General features: G+C 46.1%; 1 protein-coding gene across 4 annotated transcripts; it reads left to right on the forward strand.

The window, feature by feature from the left end:
• Positions 1-2,920: 2,920 nt before the first annotated feature.
• Positions 2,921-21,999, forward strand: PLEKHD1 (pleckstrin homology and coiled-coil domain containing D1). 4 transcript variants are annotated; one of them, XM_072337815.1, is made up of 14 exons: positions 2,921-3,174; positions 3,307-3,661; positions 7,922-8,015; positions 8,659-8,748; positions 9,260-9,336; positions 11,646-11,737; positions 14,335-14,387; positions 14,489-14,583; positions 15,536-15,629; positions 16,423-16,595; positions 17,116-17,248; positions 18,107-18,251; positions 19,081-19,230; positions 19,846-21,999. In XM_072337815.1, the coding sequence occupies exons 2-14, from the start codon at positions 3,513-3,515 to the stop codon at positions 20,004-20,006; spliced, it is 1,506 nt and encodes a 501-aa protein (XP_072193916.1). In that variant the 5' UTR covers positions 2,921-3,174; positions 3,307-3,512; the 3' UTR covers positions 20,007-21,999. The 4 variants fall into 4 exon arrangements, with proteins under 4 accessions (XP_072193916.1, XP_072193914.1, XP_072193917.1 ...); XM_072337813.1 differs by having other exon boundaries at positions 2,924-3,661; XM_072337816.1 differs by having other exon boundaries at positions 2,938-3,661; positions 19,081-19,234; positions 19,846-21,998.

Here is a 21,999-nt window from a genome sequence, read left to right on the forward strand (position 1 = left end):
GGACCTTTCAGAGTGTATTATTAGCATTGGCAGGCTTTCTTACAAGGTATGCCAAAGTTCAGTCAACTGCGTGTTACGTGCTGCGGCTCTTTGGAAGTTGCATGCTATGGCTACCACTAGGATTCAGTGCAAAGCTGAGAATCATGGTTTGGTTTCTTGTAGCAACTGAGGAGTAAATAAGAATTTGAATGCCAGTCACGTGGTGGTTCCAAAGGAAAAGCCTGCATGGTTGTTTCAGAACTCTGTGCAGGGCCCTGGCAGAGCAGGTTTCTCAAGTAAGTGGTCTAGAACTGTTACTATTTGTCCTTGGGTGATAAAACTCCAGGAGATGCTAATGGCTTAAAGCTATCTATAGTGTGAGGCCACCCCTTCAACAGCTGGCAGATAGGCAATGATCTGACTTCACCTCCCTGATAACAAGGAGGGTATCTTGCTGTGTGTGGAGTTGGTCAGCACGCAGTGGGAAAGCCATTTCTCCATAGGAAATGTGCTCTAGTTCCTTTTCCGCCTAGAGACCCTTTGCTGGGTGCTCTCCAGTATGTCCACCTCTTGTACTGGGGCTGTCTTTCCTGTCATAGTTTTTAGAAATAAGATTAAGATTGCCTTGACTTGGTACATAGGTAGTCTTGCTGTCTGTACTCTCCAGCTGCCCTGTAAGCAGGACTGGCTTTTAGACATCCAGTTTCAGGGGAGGGAGGAATGGCAGTGTCAGGGGTGAGGGAAGCATTCTGAAAGCAAAGAGTCTTCACACATCCATTGAAGCAGTACCCTTGATAGAGAGGATTTAGTACTTCAACAGCAAAAGGATTTATTTTCTTTCTCCTGTGGTTGCTCTCTGTAGGGTTAGTGACGATCCCTTGACTAACAGTTGCCCTGGTTGAGCTGTGTGTCACTCGAGCAATAAGCAGCATCTCAGCTGATAGATTGCTGTTATTCTTCTGGTAGCTCATAGGACTTGTGGTTAGGAGAGAAGTCTCATCTCTTTACGCTGGCTTCATTTGCAAGACAAGATACTTCTAGTGTATTTAATAAAACTGTTTTTCTAAGTAATTGGATATAACCTCTGCACTCTGGTGTAAGTCCTTATGAAGCCCTGAGGAAGGGGGGAAGTGCTTTGGGTGCATTTATGTGACAAAAGTTACCATAGAAAGCTTCATTTCCATCGGCATTTCAATGCGACTCATTAAGGGTGAGTACTGCGGCAAGGAGGTGATGAGCTGACAGTTATTTACTGCTCCAGCTTACAAATTGAATCGTTCTGCTGATGCATGCAAGCCTTAATCAGGTGTTCCTCCAGGCTGAGCTGCAGAGCACTCTCCATTCTTGCCACTTGTGTTTTTGCCTCGTTCTTGCCACTTGTCTTTTTGCCTCTTGCCTAAGGTATGTAGAGGCCAGCAAGCCCTTACAGTGAATTTTGGATTAAGAAAAACACTTTGTTGAGAAAATCTGTAGTTACTGAAAGTGACCTCTATAATGACTGATACCAAACCTGTACGGTGTCTAGAAATTCTGAAGTGCAAGATGAAATCATTGGGAAGGGGAGTAATGCTAGGTCTGTGCCTGCATACCCACCCAGTGTCCTACACGGTGACTGCTTATGATATATCACTGTATTGGAGTCTGTGGCTGTTCATGGATGCTAATGTCTAAAGAAACGAGTATATATGAGTTGTTAATGTTACACTGAAGTGAAAGGGGCTGCTAAAAGCTGCTGCAAGCCTTAACCCCGCCTTGAATGGCTTTTCCTGTAACAACTCTTAGACAAGTTTTCCTTGCTCACCTGTGGAGGGTTGAGCTGCAGGTAACCACAGCAGAATGAGGCAAGAGAACCTTGTCTTGCTGTCCTTTGCAGGTGTGCTCTGCCCTTGCAGTGAGGAAGACCAGAGAGGAGAAACTCAGGGCAGAGGCTGCTGTGGATTAGAGCTGGGGGAACACCACATTGAGTAAGTGGGGGCATGAAGAGCAGCAGCATTTCAGTTCTTGCAGTTCCCACTCGTGATTGAAGTCCTGGTTGGAAGCGTTCCTTTTCCATGTTCCATGGGATGCAATATCCCCAGAATGTAGCACCATACCAGACACTGTGAAGAAAATCTACTCTTTCCCAGCAGGCCAGCAGTCAGAGCTGGGGACATAGAAGTGTGCTAGGGCTGCTGTCTCTTACCTAGGCCATCAGCAGTGACGTTTATTCAGCACTGGGTTTCTGTAACTGCTCCAGTGCCAAAGGCAGCACGTGGCCTCGAGGCAGGCAGCTGTTTCTTCTGCTTAAGGTGCTTTGCAAGTGCTCCCCAAGCTGCCAGTCTCCGTGTAAAGCTGTGGAGCATCCCGGGGCACAGCACTGGCTCCTGAACTGCATGCCTGCAGGGTGTCACTTCTGAGTAACAGCTGACGGTTTGGTGATTACAGCATCGATGTCAATGCGAGTGGGGTGCAACAAGCTACAACTGGAGCAGATGTCTCACAGCACGTATTGATTATATGATACCCCAAAGCTCCAGCTGCAATTCCAGGGGCAAAGCTGATGGTTCTGCCATCGTGTTCCACTAATGGAGGTGGTCCCGGGGAAGAACAATGTGATGACAATGCGATATCGTGTGGGTATTATGGAGGTTTAAGTGTTTTTGGAGCTGGGGTGTGGTGGGGGGGAGGAGGATCTCAGGAGTGAACAAGGGCTTTGGGAACTGGAGCTGCATACTGTGTTCCTGCACCTGTGCTGTAGCCCAGAAGCAGCTGGAGCCTGGAGGTGGGGGGGAGGTAGGCGGGGCAGAGCCTGTACTCACAGCATGTAGAGGTTGAAGCACAGGGCAAACAGCATTGTGATCCTCAGCCTCCCATCAGTGACGGCCCTTTAAGGATGAGCACGGACACTGCCCAGCACAGACCCAGCAGCCACGTGAGTGTCCTGGGTGGGCAGAGCCGGGCTAGCACAAAACCCAAAGTGGGCAGATGGAGGCAGGCTGAGCTCGCTGGCTCCTGCTGCTCTGCTCCTTTGCCCTTGGGTGGATGAAGACATGCCTCCGGGTAGAAGAACCGGGGGATATGTGTGAGAGATGTTCAGCAGCCAAGTGTTCATCTCACCCTGATTGCTGCCTGGGTTGCTGCAATGCTGAGTGCAATAACATTCCTGGCTGGCTCTTGCACAGAGGCACTTATGCTTATATTATGACCTTCTGCCTGGTGAGCACTCTGCCTCCTGTACGCCTGATTTCAGGCTCTCTTTGTTTTGTTGTTTTGTTTTTTGTTTTTTAAATTATTGTCTTCATTTATTAATTTCTTGGTCTGGGATGTGCTCTGTTCTTAATGCATCAGGAAGCCATACGCAATGAAGAAGCTCCATTGTCTGTGCATCAGAGAGGGAATTATTGACTGAGTGCTGAGCAGCCACGTTATTGATTCTGCCCGTAGCCCAGCCTGTCTGCTCCTCGGGCTGACTGTGTCCTTCTGGCTCGCTGTGTTTAATCGGATTCTCTGAGCTGCTGAGCGGAGGGGGAGAGTTGGAACCAAACCCATCTATCATGTTCACTTCCAAATCCAGCTCCGTGTCCCCTTCTCCATCCATGGAGCAGGCGGATTCAGACGCTCTGGACATCAGCACCAAAGTGCAGCTGTATGGAGTGCTGTGGAAGAGACCCTTTGGGAGGCAGTCAGCCAAGTGGTCCAGAAGGTGAGCTGTGGTTGCTGGGGTGGGACGCAGGGCTGGGGTGTCAGCTGAGCTCTCAAACTCTTGTTGAATGCTGCAGAGACGAGGGGTGAAGCTTCAGGCAGAGCCTCCCTGCTGTCTTGAGCCTGCTTCACACAGGTCTGCTTTCTGCTTTACTTGTCTGTGCCCTATCCTATGGTCACTGCAGAATAGAAATAGGGTCTTGTTTCTCCCCCAAGCTCTCTGGGTGCAAGATGGCTGGGTTGTGCTGGCCCTGCACATTGGAGCGTACCATGCTCCTGTATACAACTCTGGTGGCTCCTGGGAGGTATGTGATACGATGGACTAATCCTTCCAGCATTCTTGGGATGCAGATCAGTGTCAGTCCTGATGGATGTAATTGGCAAGATGTTCAGTTACAAGACCTGCAGCCAAAAAGCTCTGTGTGTTCCCCCTACTACTGACAGAGATTTCCTAACCCAAGATCTGGTGTCACAGTCTTTAAAAGAAGGATAACAGTACTTACCTTGCTTCAGTAGTTTGATATCTCCGATGAAACTGTGCCAGAAAATCAAAGTATTGTTTCCCTTTTCTCCTACCTTTCCCCTGGTAGGAGGCCCAAGTGAATCGTTAACAAAAGCCCACAGGAACCCATGCTGTCTCTGGGACTGGAAAGTGGCACAGCTCTCATGGCGCTTCAATCTAAACCTGCCAAGATGGCTTGGCCCAATAGGTGGTTAAATGTTGCTTGGGAAGTGTTGTGCTTGTGGCCATCTGTGAGACGTGTGCAGGTTTTATGCTGTGCTTGCTCTCCTGAAAGTGATGGCCTGGGTTTTTGTTTGTTTTTTTTTTTTGCCAGAGGGAGGGCTTGTGCTAGTGTTCCCTGCTCAGCTCACAAGCATTGCTATTGAAATGAGTGATGTCTGGAACCTAATGTGGTTGTTGCTGAAAAGCGGACAAAATAACACAGGGGAAGGTAATTTGCTATGGAGAACATGTTCTTAAGGGGCTTCCTTCTTCCTAATCAAAATTTCTTGAAGGCAAGTGGCTCGGTGCTCTGTCATTATTTATTTAGTGCTTTTCTGTTCCTACAAGTCCCCCATCCTAAGCAAGCTGTAAATATTTCAGTAACAGTGAGTGGGAGGAGGTGGGGGCCAGTGCAGGGCAGAGCCCATGTGGTAGGGTTGCTGTGAGCACAGCAGCTGGGCCTGGGGGAGCAGCAGGGCATTAGGGAAATGGGAGGTGTCTCTGGGGTGCTTGTAGGGCTTGGAATGAGGGCTTTCCAGAGCCAAAGGGCTGTGAAGCAGGAGGGCTGATGAGGGGAGGGAGAGCTGGTCCCAGGGTTGGGCTGAGCCTGGCAGTGGGACATAAGAAAACATTGGCATAGGGCAGATGGGAGTGATGTGGTGGTGCCAGGCTGTGACCCCCTGTGTCATGTTCTTGTGGGCCAGAGGAAGCCTGGGGCTGTGCCAGCACATCAAGTGCCCCTGCAGCTAGGTTCTGCTCCATAACACCAATAGGACAACAGGCAAATGTGCCCTGTGCTTGAGAAATTCCCTTACCAGGCCAGGGGAAATGAAAGAGGAGGATCGATCCCACCATGCCATCAGTCATGCAGCTGACTCTGTGCGGCTTTTAGGAGATATACAGTCTTTACTGGCTTAATTCCATTCATTCGATGGTAGTAGCATTGCTGGAGGAGATGCTGGGAAGAAAACCACATGGTTAAAGGAAAGATAGAGACTGAACAGATAACAGATTGGGGGAAAAGTCCATACAGAGCTTTGGTGGTTGGTGATTTAGCAATTGAAATCCCAGACCTGGATCAGAATTGTTGGGATGACCAGGACCTGCCATGTGTGCTTGTGAGCTGGTGCCCTGAAACCTGTTGTAGGGCAAGGGCAGCCAGAGCACAGCAGTGGTAAGGCAAATGCTTACCTCATTTCAAAAACTTGTGCAATGATTTGCTACTTAATCTCATTAGCCCTCTGTGATACAAAGGCAGCGTTTTATCCCCAGAGAGCAGGTATCCCTGCTGGCCCGGTATGGATTGGTATGGCTAATCCAGGCAGACTACATCTTCATCTTCAGGGCTGAGTCCCTCTGCTTGTCACTGTTCCTCTCTCTTCCAGTTTTATTACACTGCGACTCTAATGGTTTCTCAGCTCAGGATCTAACAACAGAGGACAGGTGACCTGAAGGGCTGCCTTATGGCTCTTGCACTTGTTCTGCAGGGGAGTGAGTGCTGCCTTCTCTTCCCCCTCTGCTGCTGCTCTCCAGGCCTTTAGTATACTGCTCAATTCCCTAACTTCTTTATTCTTCCATCAGCAAGCCTGATGTCCAGTGTTCTTTCCTACTTATTTGCCTGTGGGGTTTTCTGTTACTATTTTCATTCCAAATACCCACTGATGAGGTCAGGGGTGTAAAAGTTCACTCATCTGTCAGGGCCACGTCAATCTGAAGAGATCTTGTTTTGATTTTCCACTAGAGCATAATCTGTTATGTGGGATTATCAGGAACACTGAGTGTCCTAAGAGTATGTAACAAGTGAGGGTTATAACAAAGGTTAAAGCAAGCTAGATTAGAAATGATGTGCAGTTCAGTACCAGCCTCTTCAGCTGCCTATCAAATGTTTCCTGAGGTTCTTCAAATCTGTTGAATGTGTCCAACAGAGGTGCCCAGTGTCAAATCTGCTACATGCCTTTTGTCAATGTCTCAGAGTTGTATGCACAGCTCAGCCCCTCACCTGCTCTGGAATGCTCCTCCACATCCTCACCAGCCATCATGAGGAAACAGCCTTGCTCCCCTACCTGTGATACTGGTGGGTGGCATTTAGGATGGTGGACAGTTTATCCCCCTGCCACCTCTTACAGTAATATGGATTCCAGGCTGAGGCATCAGCTCCTCTGCAGTCCCCAGATGGCTGAATACGCTCAGTGCAGAAGAGTGACTTTAACCTTGGGTAAAGCTGTTCCATCCTGTGAGATTTCACAAGGCTATGATCAGGACACGAGGGGGAGCTGGTCAATGAGTGAGAAAGCAGCATTCTGCTGAGACAGCGGGTGGGCTTCTTCATGCTGCAGGTGACAACACAGCAGGTACGGGCAAGGAAAAGAGAAACTGGGGCATACGAACTGCTGCTGCTCTTTGCACGCTCTGAACATTTCTGAGTGTAAATGTGCAGATGTTCATGGGCTGTCACATTTTGAAGCAGGCTTGTGGTAGGTCCAGAGCCTGAGCTTGCTGCAGATCTTTCTATAGAACAGTGCAAAACAGTTTCTTTGTTGTTAAGTTCTTTGAAAGCTCCCTGCTAAACCAGTCCCTGTCTTTTCAGATGCCCATCAGCACTGTAGAATGCTGCAGGTATTCAGACTGAATTTAAGTGAAGTCCAATATCTCTCTCCTGTACCACTGTCTGCAGGGTAAATGCAACATCAATTTTCTTGGAGCAGAGGGGCTCTCCCAGGGGAATTCTGAACATCCAAATAAGCTAGAAGTGGTTCTCCTTTAATTGCAATGTTGAGGGCACGCTCTGGTAAATTACAGGCTTGCTTTACAGGTGATGCTCATGGCTACCATGCAGCATTCATCAGAGCGTACCTAAGGCTAGCTGTGCATTTTAATGTGAGAAGTGTAAAAGAAAATAATTAAATTTCCTTCCTATTTACAAAGGCCAGTGGCAGAAGACTTTGCCAACAGCTGTGCTTAAAAATACCAGCACAATTTATTTCTGCTCCTGAGTGCTCTCATGACAAATGTTTTGCCTTGAGAGCTGCGCTCAAGGATGCTACCTTGTGGCACTCTCTGCTGTATGACTCAGTGTTACAGATAAAATACTTCCTTTGTGGCTTAAGCTGGCAAATGGAAATGAGGGGACAGAGGGTGGCAAGAAGCTGATGGCAAAAATAAGCTAGTAATTGCTTTTAGCCCATGTGAGAGAGCCACTAAGAAAAAGTGGCGTCTCTCTTCCAATAGGTTGAGTCCACTACATGAACTAGACAGAACAGGCACAGGTTAAGATGTCAAAGCACTGGCTGGGATCCTTTCTTGGGCACAGACCTCTGTCCCATTTATCTGCCAGTACATTTTGCTACGGTTTGTCTTCACTCTGCATGCTAGAACTTAGAGCTCACTGTGAAGCACCAGCACCTTTGGACAGAAGCGAGGCACCCCACCTGAAGTTTAGATGGGAATGATCAACTCTTCACCTTCTAGTGGATATTTTCTTGTGCTGTGAATCAAGAACTCTACTGTAGCAGAATTTCTTTCTTTACTGTCTTAAAGGTTCTTCATCATTAAGGAGAGTTTCCTGCTCTACTATGCTGAGAGTGAGAAGAAGAGCTTTGAGAGCAATAAATACTTCAATATCCACCCCAAGGTGAGCAGTGTTTGTGTGGCAGAGGGAGTTATTCTCTTCCTTGGTGTTTGGCTTTTTTATAAGACTGCAAGTGAAGAAGAGGCAAGGCCAGAGGGGCCTCAAAAAAAAACCAAACAAAAACACACACACACAAAAAAGGGAGAATTGTCAGCATCTCTTTCAGGCTCCTTACTGGTTCATCAGATGTATGGCCTTAATTCTTCCCTTAACAGTAGGTGTATCCCCTGTTTTGCATGATTTCCTCATCAACTAATTCTGTGGCCATGAGAATACTGTTGACAAAGGTAACCAGCTCTGCTGGTTGTTCCTAATCTGTATTAGCCTGTGTGAATGCTGTTAAGCTCCTCTCAAGAGATCACTTATTCATTGATAAAACAGATTCCACAGCTGAGTTTTAGCCCTCAAACTTTTCTCCAAGCTGGGAGCAGGTCTTTACTCCCCTTGCAGACACCACTTGGAGGTCTCCTGGTGTCGGTGATGGGAGTCCATCTGCATTTCAGGAGCTGTGTCTATTGCCTCTCTGGAAAATACCAGGCAGGTCAGGGTCCCACTAGTGGCCAAAGGTGGCAGCTCAGTTCCTGATTAGTTGTAAGCGTCGTACTTGAATTTGATGACTGATTTGAGTGCCCTTGTTCATCCCCAGGGTGTCATACCCTTGGGGGGCTGCATTGTGGAACCCAAAGAAGAGCCCAGCATGCCTTATGCCATAAAGATCTCTCATGAAGACTTCCATGTAAGTAGACATCATTTTTATGTTCTCTAGGTAAAAGCAAAAGCAGTTATTGTGGATGAGCAGAGCTTGATTTTTCTACTCTGTCAATGTATGTTTATCCTCTCTGGGCAAACCATCGTGTGAGAGAGAGTGGCTTGGCATTTCAAGTCCCCTCAAAGCTTTACTACTGCTCCTGCTTTGAAAACCACCAAGGAAACTTCCTCTTTTGGCAGCAGCTCTTGATATAGTAGTAAATCAGTAGATGGAGATTCAGGAGCCTGAGAGCTCGTTTCCTCCCAGTCCCCCTCCCTATCACTTTATTCTTGCCATGGCTGCTTTCTGCGTGCATCTCCTTCCAATCAAGAATGACATATTTGGTCCCATATGATGCTTCCCATGGTGGTGAATGTCTCCTCCTGCCATAGCAGTGCCCAGTCTGTGCCCCGGGCACACAGATGCATGGAAGACACCAGCCTACTAATCTGTTCTTTTTTGTTGTTGTTTGTTTTATTTCCTCCCTCCCTTGTTCTAGGGCAACATTGTTCTAGCAGCTGAATCAGAGTTTGAGCAGGCGCAGTGGCTGGAGATGCTGCAGGAGTCTGGAAAAGTGTAAGCTGCTTTCTATTCCTTCTTTTCTTGGATCTGCTCTATAGATATTTGTGGCTGCCATGGCCTAAGAACCAGCTCAAGCTCAGACAACTTCTACCAGTGGCTCAGTATGTGTGAAATCCTCCACCATGCCATTTCTTCTTTGCTTCCAGTCATGCTCTAAGCAGAGATCCCTTCCTTGTTGCTGTTCCTCTAGGCCACTAGCCAAAGTATGCCCTTGACCCTCACACCACCTATTTAAATGGCTCTGCCTGCAAATAGCCTGTATCCCTGAAGAACCGTTCGTACATTGTGTCCCATCTGCTCATCCCCCATTGCATACATGATTCATATTGGGCTGTTAGGTAGAGGGAACTAGGGCAGTACACATGCCCTATGGACCATGAAGTACAAAGCGGCTCTAGAAAATGGTTATGGATCTGCACAGGAGATGTAAAATGTAGGCAAAGCAAGTTCCTAGTGCTGCAGAAGGATTGGAATAGAGGATGATTGGGCTGGATAGTAAGTAGAGTTGCTATACATACAATACAATATTGAGGGTTTTGTTTTGTTTTGTTTTTTCCATAAGTATATTATAAAGGCGCTTTCTACTTGTTCTAAGACCCTTCCTGGCTCTGTGCTTTACAGTACTTCAAGTAACGTGTCTTTTGCTAAGGAAAACTCACATGGAAGGAAGTACACAATAACAAAGTATTTGCACCCCTCTCAGCTGTAATAAGCACGTGTGCTGCATGCAGGCAACTTTGAGTTACCGACAAGAATACATCTTGTGGGGCTGGGGAGAGAGCTCTGAAAACACGAATCTAATAAAGAGACCCATTACAGGCTGCAGCCACTTTGAATCTCTCCATGTAATTGTATGATAAACTCTCCCTCCCTCGTTTCATTTGTTTGCTGGTGGCTTCTCTGGGCTCAGATTCATCCTACATAAGAGCAAGTTAGTGGAAAAACACATGTTCATACCCACATGCTCTCACCCAGGATGAAGAGGTCTACCTGTGGGCACAACATCACCTTTTAAATTAGCATTCTAATTTCCTCTGTGCATTGGAAATATCCTAAATGCTCGTTAGTTGGAAAGAAACCCAGCTGTTTGCAAGGAGCACAGAGCTTGAGTTGCTGGAGGTGTGAGGTGCCTGGGGTGATGTGTGTTTAATATATTTGTCTCACTTCTGTCAGAGACAAAGCACAGATTGCACTGAAATGTTTCATAAGAGATTCAGGTGGCTCACAAAGAGGCCTGGTGCAGGAAGGCTTACAGGTATCTAATTCATAAGCTCCCTTGTGATTTAACAAAGATGACAAAACTTCTGGGCAGCGATTGGTTTTTCTGTGTGTGCACCGATAAAAATAGATTGGGATTAATTTTACATGTGCATTTAATGTATTTTATCTGTGTAGCTACTGTTATCTAATGGAAAGTCTATAGAAGTGAGCAGTGGACTCAATTTCTAGTTCTGCTTTTGATTTGTATGTCTGCATCCTTGGTTATTTAGTCCCTGTGTTGAAGCCTATTCTGTCCATCAACTCACTCACTAATGGGCATCTGCTCCACAGGCCTTTTTTGCAGCTTAGTTTCATAGTGTTTTCAAGAGACCTTGAGATCCTCTGGCCAATGGTGCTACAATAATGCAAGGTATTCTTTGAACATGCCTGCTTCCTTTAACTTTCCATACCTGCCAGCTTCTCATCTGGCTTTTATCTCTGATCCCTCAGTGCTTTTACAGGGAGAGACACTTATCTCAGAGTAGGGCCAGACACCCCGTTCTAGAGGCTTTCCAATTTAGTGGAGAGATTGATTGGCTGCAGGATGGGTGGATGATGGATGCCAGAAAGGCTGAAGATAAAAAAATAAAAGCCTGTGAGAAGGAGCCAATAAATAGTTAATGTTTGAAGTGGAAAAGTGGCTAAAATAGTAATTGGACGATGGAAGACAATCTCACCAGCAAATTGGATGTTAGCTGAGCTAAAAGCTAAAATTTGGTTCTGAAGTCTGTCAGGATCCATTTAATGTGTTCCACGTACAGCATATTGCAGCTGGAGCACTTAGGACTAAGCTTAGTACAGAGATCTCTGAAACACTAGAGGAATGTTTGAATAGCTGTGCTGCGCTGAAGCTCCCGTAAACTTTCTGTTATTGAATGTCAGGAAAATTTCTAAGTCACTTGTGGAGAAGAACTTAGAGAATCACCATTCCCACTGAGAGTGCGTTTGAATTCCTTGGTAAATGGCCAGGCTGAGTCCCTCTGCCTCTCTCTGTGGGACCCTTAGATCTCTTTTATTGTCTGCTTTGTGTCTGCTCTCCCTAGGACCTGGAAGAATGCCCAGCTGGGAGAAGCCATGATCGAGAGCCTGGAAGCCCAAGGACTGCAGCTGGCCAAGGAGAAACAGGAGTATGTAGGTAGGAAACTCTTACTTCTGAAAGCTGTAAAACCCAAAATAGTCATTTGGCCTCTCTGGAATTGCTATCTCAGACAAGCCAAGCAGCTAAAGGATTTTATTGATGGCTTCTACAAGATTAAGCTCTTGAAAAGCCAGCAGCTCAAGTTCTGGTTCTGAAGGAAGTTAAAAAAAAGTTAAGGTAAGATCCAGACATCAAGGTCATCACATGAAAGGAAGAGTGTGCCATGCTCAAAACCCTGCAGTCCTGCAGCTCCTGCTGACTGTCCTTTGCAAATGTTGGGATGTGCTGGTCTCACCTGCTCACCAGGAAACCAGCCAAATACCTCTGTGTCCTGAATCAAATAGGGCTGGTGTTTCTGAGCTTGGTCAGAGCTTTTTATACATGGTTGTTTTGGATTTTCTTTTCCCCTTAGTTCTTCCTTTGTCTACATCTGCTTGGTCTTTGCCTGCATTTTCCTCATGTTGTTCCTGCTGAAATTGGGAGCATTTACAGGGCCTTGTTTGTGGTGTTTTATGGCTGATTTCTCACTACTGTCTCTGTGGGCAGTGGAGAGAGCAGTTGCTCCAAGCAACCATGAAATAATTTAGGTTGAAAGATACTTTTGGAGGTTAATTACTGCAGTCTTTCAGAAAGCAGCTTCTGGACAGCAGTACTCTGGGTACTCTGACTGCTCTAGGAGGTGAATTGTCACTCTCCACACTGCCTATAGCAAGAGCCAAGAGAGGGCAGCCTCTTTAACCCAGATGCCCCCTAAGTTAGGTAAAGCATTCCCCAGGGTAGGTGTAACACTCCTGGGCTGTGGGCTGATTTGCCCAGGCAGCCTGCAGTAGGTGAGTTAGTGACATGCTTAGTGCTTCAGGTTAGTGACACATCAAACTGCCTCCTGCTGTCTACTGTTAACCATCAGGCTACTGACAAAGGGTGATCTCCGTAGACCATCTCACACATAGCAGTGATCATAATTGCATATCAAGACACGTTGTCATGTGTGAGCTGATGGATAGATAGCTGATGTGTGAGGCAGGCAGGGAGCAGTGGCTCCATGCCTTACACAGAGATAACAGGGAGCACTGAGAGGAGAACCTGGAGAGGCAGGTAGAAAGTTAGAAAAAGGAAAGTTTTATCAAAGCATTCTTTTGCAAATACCAAAGCTGAATAAAGAGCCTAAGGCCAAAGTATGGTAAAAGACAAGATGATACAGCAGCGATGGAAAACAAATCCTGTGCAAAGCAAGATATTTGAAGTGTAGAAATACATACTTCAATGGTTTATTTGGTCTGTGATGACAAGATTATCCTTAGCTGGTGATTTTTCACAGTTGGTTACTTTCCTTTGACAGCAGCTCCACATTTATTCCTATTTAAGTGCTGAGATTTCTGCCTCATTAGCCTCGTCTTCAGTGATCTATGTCCATCCTGTAGTTAAATTTTGAGGTCAGGTGCTGCTGCTGGCAGCAGGTCAATGCTTTTTGGAGAACACAGATATTGTCCTTCATCCCTTCTCTGGGGAATTCCAAGTCCCCTTGGGGTTCCCTTCCATATACCCTTATCCACTTGGGATCCGGGTTTCCCTTTCAGGCAGGGATGTTGCTCCTCAAGCCTTGGGCTTGGCCTCATCAAATAGAGTTAAAAGAGGAGGTGTGAGAGCCTTTGCAAGGTTGTGATTCAGTTGTGTGGACTCGGACTCCTGGCAAGCAGAAACAGGATGAAAGTTGGTAAAAGGGCAGCGGTGGCTGCCAGCAGGGCCTTAGCAGCATAAGAGTTAGTGCTGGCATAAGGAGCACTGCTGTGGGAAGGAGGCAGAGGTCTGTTTGCATCTCCCAGCAGTTGTAATCCTGCCAGGAATGGTGCTCCCTGATAGCAAGGAAGCTTGTAGCAGGGAAAACCATCCATAGATGTCAACTTAATATGCTTTATGAAGGACCCTATAGACCTTTGCCTTTCAATGTAAAATTATTCTATTGATTTTACTAAAGATCTAGAGCATCCAGGGAGGCTTAGTAAACTGAAATCTTTGACTGTGTGGGCAATGATTTCCCCATACATTTAGAGCTTGTAGTATGTTTTAGAGCCTTCTCTTGACTCGAGGAAAGCTAGGAGACCTCTTCTCCCACTTGAACCTGGAGGAGTTGATGCAGAGGGTGATGGGAGGGAAAGGATGAGGCACTGGAATATATGAGGACACCCTGCTGCTATGCTGTGTGTGACCCTGTGCATCTGCTTAGCCCTTCCGTGCCTTAGCTTCCTTTTGCATGAAGCAGAAAGGAGGTTGTTTTCATAACTCAGCTAGAGGGTGGCAAAGGTTAGTTCATTAATGTGTTTTAAGAACCTTGGGGGGAACTTTTGGAAGGAGTATGCAGCAATAAGGTTGTTCAGTTTATTAAGTGATTTGGCAGGAGGAAAATTATAGAACATCCCATTAGTGTAATCTCAGCCTTTGGAGTCTCTCAGCTAGAGATGCACACACATATCACACACAGAGCAATGGGTAACGCATTTGCAAGCTCCAAACAGTCAGCACTTCTCACACATAAACACCCCCAGGATAGAAATTGCATTTATCTTCATTTGGCCTTTGTGTGCATATGTTTGCAGATAAGCTGATGGAAGAAACAGAAGAGCTGTGTCTGCAGAGGGAGCAGAAAGAGGTGGGTGTTCCTCACAAGCCAATTCCATTCAGCTCCCCTGGGGCAGGGCTGGGAGGCTGGCAGTAGTGTGGAGTACAGTCCTGTCTCCTCTCTTGGTGCAGGAACTGGAGCGTCTGAACCAGGTGCTGGAAGCAGAGAAGCAGCGGTTTGAAGAGGTGGTACGGGAGCTGCGGCTGGAGCAGGAGCAGATCAAGCGGTGAGGGCATGAGCTGGGCAGGACAGGAGAAGGACACCAGCTCCTCACTTGCATGGGAGTGCTGGTGAGGCTGGGGATCAAAGGCATGGGTAGAACTCACTGATTTTGCCTATTTACTGAGGAGATAAATGCAGTATTTACCAAAATAGGAATGGCTGAGGTCTGTTACTTGCATTTGCTACTGTTGATTGACCAATAGAGCACATCATAGTGTCATTTGCTTTTCAAGACTCCAGCAACCTCAATTCCAAGAAACTGGGACATAAGCAAACCCCTGATTAATTGGGGCTGTACGACAACAGGCACGTGTCAGAGGATTTCAGTGACAAAACCATCTTTATTTGCACCAGCCCCATGGGCTCCAGACATCTCAGCCTGATTTTGCACACACAGCTGGATGGGTGGAGGTTAAAGTTGCCTCAATAAGAATAATTTTGTCTTTTTGAGAGTTACACTATGCAGAAAACTAGCAATGAAAATGTGTATAGAAAGGGAAAGAGATAAGGATTTTGTTCTGAGTGTTGAAATGGCATCTTTTGCTGTTGCTCTCTTCATTTTCTTTTTTTTTTTTCTTCTACCCCCTAAATGGCAGCTCAGAAAGGTGGAGTGTTTTTTATAAGCCTTTTTTGTTATCATAGAAACACACCTGCTTACTCATGCTTGCTGTCTGTGCCCTGCGAGCTGTAATCATGGTCCTCCCCTCACTAGCAAAGCACACAGGGGATGGTTTTTGCTCCACCAGGAGGCACAGCTAAGCTCCTGGGTGCCTGTGGTTTGCTCAAGGTGTGATGCTTTCTGGCACATTCCTGCCTGGAATTCCTGCTTCTTGAGGGCTGCTTGTACCAACCACCAGTAGCAGATCCTGCTCTGAAGTCCACAGCCTGTGCAACCTGAATGTTGTTTGTGGGGCTGGTGTTTCCTGCCATATCTATCACCGTATTTCCTTCTTTAGGGAGCTAGAGCTCACAGCCCGCTCCCTTAATGGAGTGGAGGAAGAAAAGAAAGAACTGCAAAGTCTGACTCGGTCCTTACAGAAAAACCTGGAGGTGAGTGATCACTTGTCCCTTCTGAATGGTAGCAGTCTGTGATGAGTTACCAGGACTGAACGCACTGCTGTCCTGTAGCTTGAATCTAATCTGTTAGTGTCAGAATCAACCCTGTGCAGATGAACTGATCTTTTAGTATGATATGAAGGCCAACATCCTCTTCAGAAAAGGATTAGAAGTGGCAAGGAACACAGCAAACCAAACAGCTATTTCATTTTTAAACAGTAGCTCCATAAGCCCTGGTAGAAATTAGAGTAGCAGAGAAGTATTCTTTGCTTACAGGCTGAAGCATTGTTCCCGGGGAGGTGTATGACATACAAGAGTATAGGAAATGGAATGCTGATGTGTTGAGCCCTATATGTACTTGCTGTTGCTCTGTCGGAGAGGTAAAAAATGAGTTTTCTAAATGTGTACAATTTGTGTGAAATTTCAGCCCGATTAGCTTGTTGAAGGCAATCAACCTTAATCCTACAAGTTTGTCCAGAAATCTATTGCTGATGTCCAAAATCTGGACAGGATTTCAGGATGTTCCTCCTGAAATCTTCTCCTAATCACAGTTATAGGTAGGAAAAAAAGGTCTGAACAGTTAGGGAAGGAGCATTTGTACTCCAGCTTCACAACAGACTGAACACTTTGTAGCATGGTACATCCTATTACCTTGTATTACCCATTTTTAACCTGAATGAGGAGTGAGGGTGTAAAGATGGAAGAACTCAGTAAGGAGAAGCCAGACAGGAAAAGGAGCAGAAATATAAGACTTAGTTGCTGCTCACAGTTTCTGTCCTTCTTCAAGGAGCTCTCCGTGGAAAAACAACAAATGTTGGAGATGTTGGAAACGAATGAAAGCCCACCTTCAACCAGCCCTAGCAAGGAGCAAAGTCCCAGCTGGGGGTTGCACTGCAGCCTGCAGCAGATTGAAGAGAAGATGCAGCAGCTCCTGGAGGAGAAACTTCTGGCAGAGAAGAGGTGAAGTGGGGGCAAAGGCTCTCACAGTGGTGCCAGGGATGTGGATTGAGATGCCTTCTAGCGGGAAAAGAGGTAGCTTTTTCTCCTCACAGGTGGGAGGCAATAAGAAAGGGTATGGCTAAATATTTCCAGGCTTAAAGATAGGGTCACCACAGAATTCTTTCCTGTTTTACCCTAAGGCCTGAAAGCAGGTGAGATCCCTGTTTTCAACTTCTGGCTGTGATAGAGAGGAGAGGACGGCTCTACCATGATCAGGATTTGTGGTGCCCCATTATGTGGCTGTCTGCTGTCTTTCTTTTAGGTTGCCAACACAAAACAAGGTTGAGGAACTGCCCACATGGCTTTTTCCACCCATGCCTGCACTACTGAAGTGAAAATGCAGATAATGCTGCCTTTAGCACCTCTGTGCTCATGGCAGCCTGGTAGTTACACATGCCCCTATTCAGTACTGAGACCCTTCCTCTGTGTGAGTCAAACTGGGGTGGGGATGGTGGGATACTTTTTCTGTTCCATGCTCCAGGATGAAGGAGAATGAGGAGCGGTCCCGAGCCCTGGAGGCGGAGCGGGAGTTTTACTCTTCCCAGTCACAAGCACTGCAGAACTCACTCTCAGAGCTGACTGCAGAGAAGCAGCAGACAGAGAGAGACCTCAAGGTACTGGCTATATGCATCATGCAATTGCCATCCCCGGACCCTGACATCCTTCACTTTCCTTTTAGATCATCTCCCACCAGAAGAGAGACTTGTTCTTATCCTGTGGTCACAACTCTTTGTTTGCTATGCTTCATATCACAGTTACACATGAGGATGCCATGCCGTATCTGTAGCAATATTATTTTTCTCATCCTGATGCGGATCAACCTATTCAGTAAAAATTTTATTTTATTAAATATTTTATTTTATTAAATATTGGCTGCTTGATACTCAAAATCCTTCTCTGAATATTTTGTCCATTTTCCCCCCATCTCATCTTTTTCCTACATCTCTAGGAAGTTTTTATTCTTCAATATTCCAGTTGGCCATGCTAAAGCTAAATTGACCTAAGTTTATATGAGTTATGCTCATTTACTAAGTTACTACTTTACCTTTTTTTTTTTTTTTTTTTTTTTTCTTTCCTCTAATTTTTACTGTATTTTGTTTCTGCAATTACTTTCCACACCTTTGTGGGATCTGACTATTTCAAGTCTGTTTCAGACGGAAGGATGTCCTGTTCTTGTTCAGATTCAAATACTTCCATAAGTATGAATTCAGGTGTTGAAGTACTCTCTTTGACTTTGCGTTGTTCATAAAATGAGAAAGCTGTGAAAAGGAAAGTCAAAGTAGAGGAGAATTGCTAAAATATCTGGAGTTTTAATTCTGTCTGAGGATACAACAAACAAATTTTGTCTTATTTTTATTGGTTTTCCTTATTGTTAATCATTCATTGGGTCCCTTCCAAACCTTGTGAGTTGCAGGAGGCTTACTGATGCACAAGCTGATTTCAGGAGCATTTGTTCTCTTCATCTTCCTCAGGCTGAGGTGAAGGTGCGCATGGAACTGGAAAAGAGACTGAGGGAAGCTGAGGAAGCATTGCAGAGCTTGGAGCAAGGCTTAAATTCTTTGGATCGGAACAAGGAGAAGGAGGAAAAGATGAAAGCAGATGTCAGTAATCTGAGAAGTAAGTCTGTTATCCGTCTTATCTACTGATGAGCAAACCCCAAGAGGAAATATTTCTTCCCATCTTCCCAGACTCAAAAAGTGGTTCTCAAATCAGTAAGGCTGCACCTGGAGTGCTCTCCCAACACTTTTCATACCTTAACCTCACCATCCTTTGGAGGAGTCAGAATATGTTGTGCATACACTTGATGCTTCACCCTCAAAGGAGAACAATATTATTCCATACTTCCCTTTGTAGTGGAAGACAAATCTATGGGTAGAGAAGTATGTAAAGGCTTTCCAAAGGTTCAAACAAGGAAGCTGTGGCATAGCACCTGTTGCTCAGTCCTCCTAGGTGATTGCTGCAGCTCTCCACCACCAGTATTTGCTGTGCTAATAGAAATCCCTGTCTGTTCATGGCACATCTGGATGTGCATGCCCATGACAGTGTTGCTAGCTCCTCCATTTCTGCAGCTGAGAACTTGATTGGTTCTAGATTTCTTCAAGGAAAGCATGCCCAACAAGGCTTCAGAACCCTCTGTGATGACAGAGTTGAGAAGTCGTATGATAATATCAAGCAGAGTAAGCTGCCTTTCTACAGTTACACCATTAGCAGATGTGGGAAAGACAAAAGGAGATAACTGCTACTCTTTCTCTAGTTTGAAAGTATGGCACCGGAGGTTTCTGTCATTCTGAACTTGATGATGTCCTGGTCCTTCACAAAATGTTGTTTGTAAAGATCTAGAGAAATGTTGAACATCATCCCCTGACTCACTGAGCATAGTCCCTTTTGGCTGGTTCACTGCTTGCAGTCTGTTCCATCACTGCTCATAGTGGTGTATTCTTTTCAGAGTTCTTTGAAGAGTGCATCCGCAATGCTGAGCTGGAGGCCAAGATGCCCGTGATCATGAAGAACTCTGTGTACATCCATAAAGCTGCCACTCGTCGCATAAAGAGCTGCCGCCTTCACTGCCGGAGAGCCAGCGCTTCATGGAATGACTGTAGGTAGTGGGCAGCTTCTTCCTCTGTGCCCTGCAGCAGCAGATGCATGCAGATGAGGCTGAAAAAGCAGCAAGATCTGCAAGTGCGGTTCATAATACATAGTGCTTAGCAGTACCGTGGAACTATAGGCTAACCCAGGGTTTCACTGTCAGAAGAGCAGGCAGCAAATCTGCATAGTTACCTGTCTCTCCATGTATTTGGAAAGGTAATTGCTGGGATGCCTCCAGGTCTCTACAAAAAAAACCTGTGCTCAAAGCTGACTTCTTTTGTGATTAAGCACTCATATGGAGCTAAGTTGCAAGGGACATGTGCATAATGTCTTGCCTAGTCCAGTGCTCAACATGGCTGTCTTTGAGGTCAGATAGTTCCTGCACAGCACCGTAAAATTGGAAAGAGGTAAAGCAAAGGACCTGTAAAGAAGAAAAATGTATTTCCATGCTGCTAGCATTTTCCTTCCCTGAAAACAGTAAGGCAAGGCTGTTGGTGCAATGGTTAGTTCATCCCTGACTAGGCTCTTGGTTGTGATGATTGCATTGCTCACGTGCTCTCTTGGTTTTCTTTGGTTTGTCCCCTTGACTGAATGTTCTGACCTTTTTATGCTGCTCTTGTTTCAGTGAAGCAGTCCCAGTCCTTCATTGTCTCACACGCAGAAGCTGAAAACATTGAGGAGCTAAAGGAGGCAGCCAAAAGACTGAGCCGGCACCAGCACTTCCGTGAGACGCTCTACCAAATCATGAGATCACACAAAGATTCATCATCAGGGGATGGAAAGTGACTCTTGTTGAGAGGGGACTTCTGATCTCAACTTGCCATTCAGCTCTGCAAACACCAAGGAGTCAGGCGTTAGGGTCAGAAGGGAGTTGCACCCTTTGGTGAGGAAGGTGGGGGAAAGCTGTGTGTAGGCAGTTCCCTCAGGTAGTGTCTCTGTTTTAGTTTGGATGCTCCCTGTGGTCTGGCAGACCTTCCCTGCTGATGACTCTGGATCACTTCCCTTTGTTTCAGCTGCTTATGTTAAGCCATGTTTTGCCAAGATACTGTGGCTGGTGTTAAAGTGACCTCACTGGCCTTAGCTTAGGAAGTGCCTATTCTTTTCTTTGCTGCCCACTCCTCCTGCTAAAAACAGGTGCTTCTGAGAAATCCTTCATCAGCCCATGGTGCAGCTGGTGTAGCCACCCCCCAGCTGGCACAATTTAACCCGTTCTACTTGATGTCTTCTAGGAAACTGCCTCCTCAGTGTAGGCCTGTGCAGAAAATGGTAGGAAGGTTCAGTGTGGAGTAGCCTTGACTCTGATGGTTTTCTCATCACCTCAGGAACACAGGCTTAAGGACAGGCAAGTAAGGTGAGGACTGTTCAGTAATGACACCTGCCATTTTGCAAATTAAATGTTGTCAGCAGCAAGATGTCAGGGTAGTGCAGCTGAGGAGGTGTGGAGATCCACTTCAATGTGTGTTGCAGCAGATAGCCCTTACCCAGCACTTTGTACTGCTCTCTGCCAGTCCTCTGAATTGCAGCCCAAGCTATCGTGTTCTAGCCCAGACCTCCAGGAAGCCAAGACTGGAATGGGGGAGGTCCTGTGTACAGCTTAATCAGAAGTGGGCTCCTGGCTGACCCCTGGTCACTCCTCATTGTTCACCACGAGGTTGTTGCAGTGGAGTATTTACCTTGTAGTTGGTTATCTTATGTTTTACATGAGAGGAATGGCTTTGTTGTACAAACCTCTCCTTCATACAAGCTGGCTAATAATTATCCACACTATAGCAACAGCACTGCTTAGTGCTTACAGAGCACGTGACAAGCACACTTGGTGATGCTTTATCCCTGTGATATAAGTCAGAAAACAAAGATGTAAAACATATACAGGTGATGACACTAGAAGGAGAGCTTGCTTAGGGGTCTTAACTGCTAGAGTACTGGGGCTTTTAGGTCTGTACCCCTGGGTATTACACATGCCCTTTTTGTCAAATGACTGGGGTGGCTGCTTACCTACGTGCAGGCTGTGGCACTGAGCATGTTCAGGCTATGTTTCTGGCCATCGAAGTCATTCCCTTCCAATCCTGTGCTGCTTCTAGGGTGCATTTGGGGATGAGATAGGGAAGAGACCTTGTCCTGTCATCCATGAGAGTGACATTGATGCTGGTGGAGGGTGCAGGGTGTGATGTGCTGAGAGCTTCTGGAGGGGAGGGGAGTGTGTGACCAGAAGATGAGCACTGAAGGCATGGTCTCTCCATTTCAGCCACTCACTGACCACTAGCCTTCTGCCAGACAATGGGATGTTTCAAAAAGCCAGAGGACTCGTCACAGAGGGCTGTCACTTTTACAGTGACAGGTGATGGGACAGAAAAATAACATTTACATCCCTCCTCAGCATACCTGACCCTTCTGTGCTTTTCCTACTCTAGCCTGCATGCTAGAAGGCCAGAGATTAATTCTGGCTCCCAGCAGGTTGAAAAGTTGAGAAACACAAGCAGAGCTGGTTTTCCCCTTTGCACTGTCCTATCAACATCTCAGGCTATTTTCCAGTTGCAATCTTTTTTTATCATGTAATACTGGAAGATGCAATGAAAAGTACAACCAGAATGTGTATCTATAATCAAGGCAGTTAGAAAAATCACTCAGTGGCTTGTGAATGCAACACTTTGATTACAATCAAATGCCACAAATATCATAATTTACAGAAGTATTGTACTCAGGAGGTAGTCACATCTGATCTTCCTTTACTGCATATTGACAGCAATAAGTAAATAAAAGTTACACTGATACCAGAGCG

This window comes from Excalfactoria chinensis, chromosome 5 (assembly GCF_039878825.1).
Source record: "Excalfactoria chinensis isolate bCotChi1 chromosome 5, bCotChi1.hap2, whole genome shotgun sequence".
NCBI lineage: Eukaryota > Metazoa > Chordata > Aves > Galliformes > Phasianidae > Excalfactoria > Excalfactoria chinensis.